The following is a 12,574-nucleotide window of genomic DNA, read 5'->3' as shown; positions in this document are numbered from 1 at the left end:
GAGGGGGTACCCATGTGGGTGTGTAGTGGTGGAGAGGGGGGCATGGTGTGCAGCCTAGGAGGCCCACAGCTTGCCTTGCTGTTTCCAAGCATTGTTTGGCCCCCACCTACTTATAAGCTGGACAGTTCTGCAATAGCTTTTCACCTTCTACAGGTCAAAAGCATACCTTGCTACTTTAAGCACTCTGCATCCGCACATAGAAAAAAGCGCACCATAGTGACAAGACCTCAGAAGCCATGATCAAACTGCTCTTTATACAACCACTTATTCCAGACACCATGACATGCTTAACTGGGCTGAAAATGGATAAAAATCCTAATGGACAAGGTTCCTCAAGAGAACTCCAGCAATGTCTTCGATGCCACTTATTCATACACTTGCTTGATACCTACAGCTCATTGGCACAATAAAACTTACCATTATTCAATTAACTCCTTATACACTGCCTTATACTCTTGTCTACACTCTTAATGTAGGTAAGAGTCACCTGGAATTTATTCCAAAAACTATTATATAGAAGCACAAAATGCTGTAATATACATAGATGAGTCTAGTACACTTCTACAACAGAATCTCTCATCCTTCCTACTTCCAGGCATAAATCAATATATTTTTGAAGGACATATCCGAGCTGTAACATAAACCAGCATTTCTCAACCTGTGGGTCCTGACCCAAAAGTGGGTTGCAAGATTTCAGAGGGTTACAAGCCACAGTTTGAGAAACACTGATCCCAGGAAAGCACCAAGACTGCAGAAAGGCAGAGAGGTGGTGGGAAGGCACCTGCCCCTTGCAGCAGGGGTAGGGAGCAGGGGAGAGCTGCGAGGTCAGGCTGGGTACTTGCAGGGGCAGGACAGCCAAGAGACGCTGATCTGGGGGTGGGAGGGGCTGTGATCAGGCTGCCTGGTGCAGCGTGGCAGCCCCAGCCCAGGGTACAGGCTGCCACAGGCCTCCCCTCCTACTTCCTACCAACCCGTGCTGGGGCTGGACTCGCTCTAATGCCACCCACATGAATTGGAGCCACCGCAGCCACCACACTTTGGCCTGAGCAGGAAGGGGGCAGCTGGCTGCAGACTGGGCATGAGGGACACCAGCACGGCTGGGAGTGGGGAGAGGGGGCTTGGGAAATATGGGTCGTGCACCAGCCCAGCTGGGGAGTGTGGATTGGGACAGGCCATGAACCTTTGCAAATGGGTCCTGGTAAGAAAAAGGATGAGAACCACTGCCATAAACCATACTAAATCTTACGTATGTCCATTGTAATTCCAGGTAGGCATTACGACACGATCCTTGGAAGTGAATGAAGTTGAGAATAGCACTGAGGAAGCGAGCTGTCCGCTTTGCTTCTAAAAAGAAACAGCAAAGAATAGCAAGTGTTTTAAATTTCCATTTGCACAATGATTAATTGAAAAAAACTGAACACAGCATAATTCAGACAGCTAAATAAGAGCAAAGATGGAAGATAAAAAAGTACCAAGTTAAAGATACCACTGGGTTTTTGTTAAAAATGTACTATTACTTCAAAGGAAGTTCTGAGACTGACTACCCACATTGTCCAAGAGGAGAATGTTTTGTATAACTCCAATAGCATTTTTCTGTTATTTTAAAAATATGTATTACTGAAATGCATTTATAAAAAATAAATTTCTACAGGTGAAATGGCATTAAAAGCAATGTGATTAAGCCACATTTCTCAAAAAATTAAACAAACCTATGCCAAACCTTGTAGTTGTTACCTTATCAGTAACTAGAGGTGGGGAAAAAAAAACATTCCTGCAACCTACACTTGATCTTAGAGGAAACCACATAAAGCATTGAGTTTGATGCGACTACATGCAGTCTCAAGGACCTCATACAGTTTAACAAAAAGTATAAACTGGATATAATAACTAGAAAACAGCCATTTGCTTAAAAGCTATGTACAAGTTGGTACAGAAGAACTGGTAAAGAGGAAAAATGGAGGCAAAAAGGGTCTCTTAACCATATAAATATCTTGTACTAAACCCTGGGGACAGCCGTAAAGGGGATTCCAGCAGACTACTCAAAACATCCAAAGATCAGTCCTGAAGTGCATGAAACTTTCTAAAGTTCTATTTGAACTGAGTAAAGAGAATAAAAGGCAAGACACTCAATGTCTAGGAGAAAATAGAAACATTCAGAAATTATCTAAAAACATTGTCACCTACTAATCATTATTATTTTTGTAATTTCTTTTCATTTCAGGGTAATAATAAACATTAAAAGACAACTGCAAAAATTATCACAGTTTATTAGCAGGCCAGTTTCAGAAAGCATCCGAGATAAATGAATATTAACTGGACTGGCTGAGGTATCCCAAGGATAGATAACTGCTCACTGGGGCTAGCCTTGTCACCAGGGTTTGCAAGAGAGGGCATTTGATGGTTTCACCACAAAACTTCACAAACACAATTTGACATTTCCTAACAGAAGAAAAATCCCAAGAGTCTTTGAAGGTATTTTACAAAATTGGTTTAGACATCACATGAGTATGTAAAGCCATGGGTGAGTTAAGAGATGCTTGCTTACTTGGATTTATGATATCAGCGATCTGAAAGTCATTAACACGACAGATGGGAAGAAAACGCCCCCTGTGGAGAAAAATATACTGGTTCTGTGAACAAGCTTAATTCAAAAGACAATTACAGTATCTTTGCCCTATATATATATTCAGAGGTATTCGACTTCAGTTTTGTGCCACAGTGCCAGAACCAGAACATATAGGCATGGGCACTCTTGAAGCAACTACAATACTGACAAAATAAGCTGATGTTTAAACTGTATAGCAAAGACAAACTAATATTATGGATCTTGATCTGTTACAATATCCTGCTTACGGATTTTTTTTTAATTAAGTTGTTTTTTCCCCCAACACACAAAACTATCCAATTACCAACACATTTTTAATCAGTGCTATTAACCTCCTTCCTGTAAGACATTAGTTTTGTCTAAGTAGATATTTGAACAAACAAATAATTATGGTACCATCCCCATTTTAGTTGGTAGAATTCGTACACTGAATAATTCCAGATCAAAGAAAAACTTCATTAAAAATAGTAAGTTTCAGCAATGTTAATTTAAGTGTTCTAACATCTTCTGCTGTGGGCAAGCTTTCAGTTAAGTTTGTCCTCTGGCAACACGCTGTACATACACAAAATATGCAGTTTTATGCAGCCTTTATGCCCCTGGATTTATTGCTTATTAATGAAGCAAAATATGAAAAGGGTTTTCCAGTACAAGCTCCATGAACTGATGCACAACATCAACTTCAGTAATCAACAGATCTGGAAAGCATTTTGTATTAGCTCAGTGGGGGTCAATCTTTTTGGCAGGCATGAAAAAAAGTAAGCCCTGCACCCTCCTTGAGTGCCACTCCAATCCCTTTCCCCTGCCTAATCTCTTGCTCTGCTTTCTGCCCCTTCCCTGTCTGTCCTTGTATTCCCAGCTCCCTCCCTGGTCTGCAGGATGCCACACACAGATGCTGCCTATGGCATTTGTGGCACACATGCCACAGGTTGGCCACACTTGTACTAGCCTACCAGATAGGATTAACGGACTTTGCATTCCATTGAACTTCACTAATCTTTAATTTTTCTGCAATTATTTCTAAATTCTGTTTTATGCCAAAATTGCCTTCAAAGACTGGTATACAAGACATCTCATCCACTTATGCTACCAAATGCCATATGGCAGGGATACTTAACCCCCAACCCGCAGTGCTGTGCCATTTGGCTCATGGGGCTCCCATAGATCCAGAAATTTGACAGTAGGGGATCATCCCTCTGCTGCCAAATTTCCAGACCCATGGGGAGTCCCAAGCCCCATGCACTGAATCAGGCAACAAATCCCAGGGCAGAGGGCCCAGAAGGGGCAGTACCAGGTCCCAATCCCAGCATGCAGAAGCAGCACTGGGCCTCAGGACCCAATCCCACTGTGGGGGGCCAAGAGAGGGGGGTGCCAGGCCTCATGGCCCAATCCTTGTGCATGGGACTCAATCCAGCCTAAAAACTAATCCCACACATCTGGCCCATGGAGCCAAACGCTTGAACACCACTACCATATGGTAACAAGTTCACATAAGGAAGCAGATACTATTAAGGCTGCAAAGTAAATTTCTCAACGTTTTCAAAGTAACTTTTTGGATGAATAAATCTTTAGTAAATTGTAGGTTTCAACTGGTCATTTATTGCATTTCCTCTGAAACACCCCTCACAGTAAAGAGTGCATTCATGTGATCAGTTGTGGGCTGTCTTCTTGCCATTCTTTCTATTTCAACAGGGTACCCTTACATTTTTTCGCCAGCAGCCTTCCAAAAGGTTTAATACTGTTCAGTGAATTAGCCCTAAGCCACTAAAACAGAGAAATTGGAATGCTTTACATAAAGTCAGCTCTTCCACTGCAACTAGAACAGAGCACAGCATCTGAAATTGCAGTGGCTCCACCAGGCATCAGGGTTGGGGCATCAGGCTTACGTGACTGGCACTCTAAAACCACCTCCATATCTAATAAGCCTCATGCAATTCTCAGTTCATTTGCATGGCACCACAGTACAATGTTAATCCAAACCTCCTGCATCACAATTACGTACAGCTAAACCATCACAAATTTACATAAATGTTATGGCTGAAGAGGTTCCTAATCTACTGAAGTGCTTACTGCATTAGACTGCCTTTGGTTCATCTGCTAGGGCAAGTGGCAGTGCTTAACACAGCCATGGCTCATCCCTTGTCATTGACACACATGCCCAATGGGGTTCTGTCCCCCAAATTTAAGCAGCAGACACCAAGCCCCATCTCCACTTGCCCTGCCCCCTCTATCAGTTGCAGACACCAGAAGACATTACTTCACATGTCCTGAATTTATCACCCCTGGTATACAGCATTCAAAATCAATTTATTATACTTACATATGAATGTACAGATTACAAACAGGTAGGAAGCCTTCCAAAATCTGTGGATATATTATTTCAACAGTGACTGGCATCTGAAAAAAAAAAAAAAAAGAGGCAATAAAAAAATAAAAAATAAAAACAAGGAGTGGAACATACAGGCATTTCTTTTTCCTACGGAGATCATTCACATGTGATAGTCATATCAATTAGTGATCTGTATCCCCAAAGAGACAACTTTAAGAGTCAATAACTGTGGTTCTCTTTCCCTTGTGCCTCCTGCAGCAAAATGCTGAAAATCAAGCAGTGAGACTGGAGGGGGTACAGTATCATGGGTCTATGATACCATCTCTCTAGAGTTGCAAAATTAAAACAATGAATGAAAGCTTGCCTAGTTAATGTATTGGAAGCAAGAACTATTTACACACAATTTAAAATTTTACAAAAGAAAAAAAAACAACCACATCACCTCCTGAATGCTTTAGAACAGGGGTGGGCAATTATTTGGGCCTGAGGGCCACTTAGGGAGTTTTTGTGAGCTGTTTACAGGCCAGGTCAGCACCCCCCACCCCAACAAAACTCCAGAGCTCTGCTGCATGCTCAGCAGAGTGGCTGGGATGGGGCCACAGGTGAGCAGGAAGCAGCATCCGCGAACAGGACAGGCAGGCAGGGTGGGATCACGGGTCTGTGACAGTGCAGGGCCAGGACCCAGGGCACAGCCACGATGCACTCCCCACATGCGCCTATGATAGATGCCAGTTCCGCAGGCACAGGCATGCAGGGAGCAGATCATGGCTCTGCCCCAGGCCCAGCCCCGCACTGTCACCATCCCATGATCCCGAGGTCTCCATGGTGACTGGCCACGACCAGCATGGGAAGGGCACACGACTGGGTGGACAGGATGGAGCTGCAGGTGGGTGGGGAGCAGTGGCCTGGAGCAAGATAGGCAGATGAACCCAGGGCCTGGGACAGAGCCATGATCAACTCCTGGCACACACCTGCCCACAGAACTGGCTCCTGTTGCAGGGATATGCGGGCAGCAGATCATGGCTCTTCCCTGATCCTGCACCATCATCACCCCATGATCCTGCCCTGCCTGCCCATTCCACTCCCAGACACCGCTCCACACCCACCTGCAGCTCCAAACCATTCAGCCAGCAGAGCGTGCCCTACCTGCACAGATCCCGCCTTCAGCAGTGGGTGTGGGGCAGATAAGAAGGGGTGACTGGGCAGCAGGAGCAGGGGTGGGGTCAGTGGCTGCAGCAGCCAGAAGGAGCCACTGCCTCCAAGGATGCCAGCAAGTGAATCCAGGTGCTGTGCCACCCTGGCCCTACTGCACGCCCCGAGCCTGGGCCAAGTGGTACCAAGGGACCCACTACAGGCTGGACAAAATCCCTTGGCAGGCCAGGTCTGGTCCACAAGCCATATTCTGCCCACCTCTGCTTTAGGAGGATTGAAAGAAATGCCATCAACTATGGTAGACTAATAACAGAGGTTAGGAAAAGTGAGAGTACTCAAATGAAGTAATAGATTATAGCATACAAACATTTCAGATTAGAACAGGGCCTAAACAGAAGTACAAACCTGTAAATAAGCAAATTGAAGCTTACTTCAAATTAATGTGGCACACCCTTAACATTTGCAAGGGATATTAGAGTATTTTTAAGCACCTGCATTACATTCTTTCATTCAAATGTAACAGAGCATCAGCTTCATTGTAGCTAAGCTAACGGAATGAACTCAGTTAAACTACAGAGGCCAACATCTTAATCACTGTCATTCACCATAATTCAAGAAACAAGCTTCCTTTTCACATTTTTTTTTTTGCGCTCAGGTGCATACACCACCATACACTTACCATGTAGAAGTGCTCAAGACGAATCCCATATACGTTCTGCAGGACTCTCATGAAAATCATGTGCAATACTTCAGGCTACATGTTGAAGAAAGAACATTTATACTCCTGGTAATTAGAAGTTTGACTAACACCAAGTGACTCACTAATTTAAGAAAGGGTAGACCATCAGTACCTAGCCTTCCCAGTTATTTATAGAACACAGAATACATTGTTAACTAGTGATGTTCTGCCTTTAGCACAAGATTCATTTCATTGCATGAAGAATACCCACATATTTGCACTGAAACCTCTCTCACGTAACTGCAACAAGCAATACCAGACCACCCAAGTGTAATCTTAATCTACACACCTACAGCCCAATCATGTTTGTAATTGTTCAGTTATAACTTAGGCAATTTTACTAACAGAATTTTCAAGCCCGAGTGACATCAAAATCTGCAAAACACTTGTCATGCCGAGAATTTAAGTGATGATTTGGCAGCCTGCTCTGACAAGGAGCCCTACATAAAGCCACTGAGAGGCAAGGAGTTTGACTGGGCCAACCATAGAGCCAAGGGAGCTGCTGGACAAGTTTTTGGGCATCAGATGCTCTTACTCAGGTTCCTCAATACCTTAAAGCTTCCTCAGCAATCCCAGTCACATACTTGGTCCAATAAAAGATACCGGAAAAACCCCTCACTTCTTAGGCATCTCCTGGACCACCACAGCTACAATGCTCCAACCATAACCAAAACACCACGTCACTCATTTAGAGTGAAGGCAAGCATTACACTTAGACCATACTAAGGGCACTTAAAATGGGAGTGTCCACACATTGAAGCTCATTAACTCGTGTTAAATACCCTCCGAGCATATCAAAATTACACCATTTCAGATGAGGATTAACTCATAAAAACGTAAGAATTGCCATTTACTGGGTCAGGTCATAGGTCCACCTTGTCGAGTACTCTTCTCAGCATCTCCCCGTGGTGCACTTGTTTTGAACCTATAACATCACTCCCGTCCCCATTTTCTCTTTAGTCACCTCCCCAAAATCAACTGGTGTATTCCCACTAGCCCCGTGTCACACAGGGGCAGAGCAGAGAGGGGATGCTGAAAGGGAGAGCAAACCCTGCCTGACCAGGTTTTCTCTCCCCACCACTGCTCCTCTCTCCCATGCAGCCACCAGCATTTAAGGTGTAGAAAGCCCTGATGCAGAGGCTGTGTCCCTCACTCCAGTGCTCAGTAGGGTCTCCCCGGCTGTATACAGCCTCTGCCTTGCTCCCCACCACCAGTCAGAGTAGACCACCGAACCTCCCCTTCCTTCTCAGCACGACCAGTGTTTTGCAGGCTTTGATGTTGCTTAGCCATGAAAGTTGCCCGAGCCAACTCTGAGCCCTGCTCCCCAGCGCCTGGCACGGCAGCTTCAGCAGGCTCCTACAGCAATGAGCAGTCCTCCAACACTCCAGCAAACACTGCTCCCCGCCCCCCAGCCCGGCACGTCCTGCCGAGCCCCTTGTAAACACCAGCCCGCGTCGCCACGGCACAGACCCTGGTGCGGCCCAGGCAGGGGCTCCCCGCCCCACCTCACCTTGGGGCTGGGGAACAGGTCGCTCTTGACGAGGTTCTTGGCCTCGGCGCCGGCCAGCACCTGGTTGCGGAGATGCGTGAGGAGGTCGTTGGGGCCGTAGCGGGGAAAGGTCAGGTCCATCCTGCCGCTCTGCGGGCGGGACAAGCAGCCGAGGGGAACCAGTCAGCGGGGACTGTATCCCTTCTCCCCCACCTGGCTACCCTCCCTGTCTGCCAGCCCCGCTCACCTCCTGCCCCGCGGGGGCTCGCGCGACGCCTGACGCTTCCTTTTCAAATCTGCCGGGCGCTCCGCCCCGCCCGACGTCACTTCCGCCATCCGTTACACCTCCCCCCCTTTCAGCCCCAGTACTAGTTCCGGGTCTGTCTGAGCTGGCGGGAAATGAAGGGGGCGGGCGGAATCCCATACCCCGCGCTCCTCTTTGGAGGAACTAGAAGCCAAATCGAGGCTCGGCAGATTCGCGCTTCCGGGTGGGGGTCACCGCCTAGCTTGGCGCGCGGCGAGATTTATTCACAGGCCATTGCCCCTGCAGCACCTTTCTTAAGGGCTGGTCCCAGGCACCGCACCAAACGCCTGCGCCTAAAGCTAAACAAACCTCCCCCTGTGCCCCTTTGTGCATAAGTTTGTGGAAGTTATTTTCATGTTTCAATTAATGTTCCCCTGAGTTAAGGTTTCCATACCTTCCAAGTTTTTTCCCTAGCATTAAAAGCAGGGGGTGAAATAGGTAGATGAGTACTCCAGGAGCAGCTAAGGGACAGCAAAATGGCAGGAGAAAGGATAGCTCAATTAGTGGAACATTAAGACCATTGAAAAGGAGAGAGAGTTATTAACATCTATGGAATGAATCCTAGGATCAGAGAAGTCGGGCTAGAAGGGACTTCCAGGGGTCGTCTAATCCAACCCTTCGCCTGAGGCAGGATGGACCCTATTCAAACCACTGTATACATGTGATAGGACCAAGAAAAGTTTAAGAAATTGGTGGGGGGGGGGGAGTTAACAAAAAATTTTCATGTTCCAAGTCAAAGCATCCAAGTCAATCCCAAATCCATGAGTCATTCAAGAACCAGATGTGGCCCTACTGCCGGCAAACATCCTCCACCCCGCCTGGAGCTTCAGATGCTCCCAAATCCTTTGCTGGGCATCCCATGTGCAAGCCCAAGCCCAGAAGCTTGGGATTCAGATGCCCCTGAGTTTGGTTTGCCTTCAGCCATATGATAATAAGCCATGAAGTCAAGTTGGTTTTAAATCTTGGGTGAACCTGGAAACAAAGAGGAGGGTACAACTGCACCCTCCCCCCCCCGATCCAGTCCTGCACATGCCTGAAGGGATCTTGGAAAAAAATAACCAAAACAAATTCCCACCCACCTGGGGCCACAGAAGATGAGAAAGAATGAATCCCACGTGCAAGACGATAGCCACATCTTTTTAGCTACTTCTGGAAAGTACTCAAGTACTACAGAGATGCTGGCAGTCTTGGAATCTAGACAAGGCGACATATTCTGTATGAAACTGTAGTTCCCTTTCTTTTATTGTTGAAAAATAAAAAATTGTTTAACAGCCATTTTTCACTGTAGGAAGGAATCTGGGAGAACTGAAAGTTCCTGCATAAATAACGTTCATGTCCCTCATTTTGCATCTCTGTCCAATGCACAAAGAATTAGAGACATGCTTTAGTACTAGATCCCTAATGTGCTGGATCCCTTGCTAAAGACCAGTGATCAAGTAACCACATAAACGCTGTTTAGCTTCACACCTTTAAACCTTTATTCTGCGAAGTACTTACAATGTCATACCTTTAAGCACACGCAGAGTCTCATTGACTTCAGTGAGACCACTCACAAGTGGACTTAACACTATTATTACTTATTTGTATTATCATAGTATCAGGAAATCCCACTCATGGACCAGAAGCACTGTAGTAGTGCTGCAAACACAAAAAAAAGAGATGGTCACTAGGGGTGTGTGAAGAGTGCCCTATTCAATTTGGATTCTGCCCAAATCAGGGACAGTGATTTGATTCATTGATTCAGATTACTCTCCCTGATTTGATTCGGTCGAATCCAAATCTGAAGATTCAATGCTGATTTGGAAAATCAGCGATTTGGACACAGACACAGCTTTAAAAGTTTTTTCTATGTACCTTGAGGTAGCAGGCGCAGCTGGTGAACATGATGATGCTGGGGCACATGGAGCGTCCCACAGGAGTGCAGGGGGCCTCCACGTGCTCGGCAGCGAACCCAGAAGCAAACCGTGCAGCTATTATGCTAAATAAGATCAGTTCCCTCAGCCTTGCCTCATAAGTCACGTGGTCTCAACCTGGCCCAAGTAGATTGCATGTGTCACTGCACTTGTTAACTGAGAATTAGCTAATGGCAGAATAAATAAACTGAGGTCCAACTAATGTTGGTTACAAAGGAACTGGTCCAGGCAAGTGATAGAAAACTCATGCAATAATGTGTATTCATCTACTTTTTCTTTGGTTTCTAATATAGGTGGAAAAGCTAAGGTAGAAAATGTCACATATATGAAATATGAAAACTCAGAGTATGGCTGAAAAAACAAAGACACTAATCCAATGACTGTTGAAATTAATTAAACTTTCATTGATTCCAATGAGCATTGGTCAGGGCCACAAAGAACAAATACTACAGGTCAACTTTTGTTGTGTATTACACCAGTTGATTAAAATGACTTTGTCAAGGGAAACTTTTCCCTCTGTTTTACAGCAGAGCTCCCAAAGCCAGCGTTAGTCTGGTGTGTTCAAATAAACTATTTTAGGTAAACACTTAAACCCAAAGCTATCCTTAGAAGCATATGTTTAAGCTGAATGCCATCTACAGACTGCTTAACCTTGGAGGGCTGATGTTTACTAAACAAAGTATTAAACAAACACGTAGGTCATTGGGAGCCAAACTTTTTGGCAGGTGTATGCCACAAATGACCCTGCATCATTCCTGAGTGCCACTCTGATCCCCTTCCCCTTCTGATCGGCTCCTCCGCTTTCTGCTCCCTGCCCTATCTGCTGCTGTGCTGCCTATTCCCTCCCTGATCTGCCATGTGCCATAGAGGCTGCCCATGCCACCTTTAACACTTGCACTACTGCAGGTTGGCCATTCCTGATGTAGGTTATCATAGAAATACAACCTTCTTTCATAGAGGGCTCCCTTCTGGTTGAACAAAATCAAGAAGGGCAACGTAAATATGAGGTGGTCACAGCCTCAGGTTGAAAATTGCTAATATAGGTAACCAGGAGTCCATGAAGTTTAACTCAAAAAATCATCAGAACCCCATAAGTCAGTCATGCAGTTTTTATGACATACAATAGCAAATTGCCCTTCAAGAACAATGGGTGGGGACAGAAACCTGCGTCCGCCTGTCTGCCCCACTGATGGGGCCGGGGCTGCTCCCTGGTTCCCTCTCGCTGCTTTGGACCAGAGCTGGGGCTGGGGCTGGGCCAGTCCCCCCCTTCCCCTGGGGCTGGGGCCATTCCCCCCTCCCCTCCACCAATTTGGGCCAGGCCAGGGCCAGGGCCGCAGCTGCTCATCCTGCTCCCCGCCATTTTGAGCCGGGCCAGGGTTGGTCCCCACCTCTTCCCCTGGGGCCATTTCCCCCCTCCCCTCCTCTGCTCCAGGCCAGGGCCAGGGCAGGGCTGGGACCAGTCCCCCCTCCTCTCTCTTCCCCTCTGCTACTTCAGGCCGAGGCCAGGGCTGCGCCTGCTCTCCCCCTGCCTTTCCCCCTGCTGCTTTGGGCCAGAGCCGGGACCCCCCGTATCCATCACATGGCCGCCAGCTCCTGTACGAACACTCACACTCTGATGGTTTCTTCAGACAACCAATCAGAGTGTGAATAAAGCTTTATGGGCAGACAGACTAAGACTTCTATAATATGAGATGTTTGTCACACACAAGGAATACCAGATGGGTTTGGACCTTTGTATGTCCTATGCAGCTGCCCCCCGTAAAGAAATCAGCTCTCACTGGCACTCTGAGCTTCGGGGAGTGGGAGGAAGTCTTTTGAATGTAATTTCAGGGGCATTTTTGCTGCCATAGTTGCCCTGTACAAAAGTATTTAGGCAGAAACCAGAAAAATGGAATAAGTTGCTGAAGTGAACAGCTAACTGGGTAGAGAGAGGTAGTTAGCTGTGTTAGTCAGAAGGTAGGCAGAAAACAGGGTAGGATGGCACCCTGGCACCTTAACTGGGTATTTCTGAGCATAAACTACTCTTATATTCAGTTTACAGATAGA

The 12,574-nt window shown here is 46.3% G+C and overlaps 1 protein-coding gene across 2 annotated transcripts in view; it reads right to left on the bottom strand.

Annotated features, from left to right (window-relative positions):
- Window positions 1–8,656, bottom strand: part of NUF2 (NUF2, NDC80 kinetochore complex component) — a 57,498-nt gene extending 48,842 nt beyond the window's left edge. Inside the window, exons 1-6 of one of the 2 annotated variants that reach the window (XM_019501881.1) lie at window positions 8,559–8,656; window positions 8,333–8,461; window positions 6,763–6,837; window positions 4,923–4,999; window positions 2,546–2,607; window positions 1,247–1,344 (exon numbers count right to left, since the gene is read on the bottom strand). In XM_019501881.1, coding sequence (XP_019357426.1) covers window positions 1,247–1,344; window positions 2,546–2,607; window positions 4,923–4,999; window positions 6,763–6,837; window positions 8,333–8,452 — 432 coding nt within the window. In that variant the 5' untranslated portion in view covers window positions 8,453–8,461; window positions 8,559–8,656. Of the gene's footprint in view, window positions 1–1,246; window positions 1,345–2,545; window positions 2,608–4,922; window positions 5,000–6,762; window positions 6,838–8,332; window positions 8,520–8,558 lie in introns of those variants that run through there. The other variant, XM_019501883.1, reaches the window with a different exon arrangement.
- Between the last annotated feature and the right edge of the window lie 3,918 nt (window positions 8,657–12,574).

This window comes from Gavialis gangeticus, unplaced genomic scaffold, assembly GCF_001723915.1.
Source record: "Gavialis gangeticus isolate Ggan-Ray unplaced genomic scaffold, GavGan_comp1, whole genome shotgun sequence".
In the NCBI taxonomy this organism is placed as follows: domain Eukaryota; kingdom Metazoa; phylum Chordata; order Crocodylia; family Gavialidae; genus Gavialis; species Gavialis gangeticus.
This window is presented reverse-complemented; position numbering and strand designations above follow the sequence as displayed.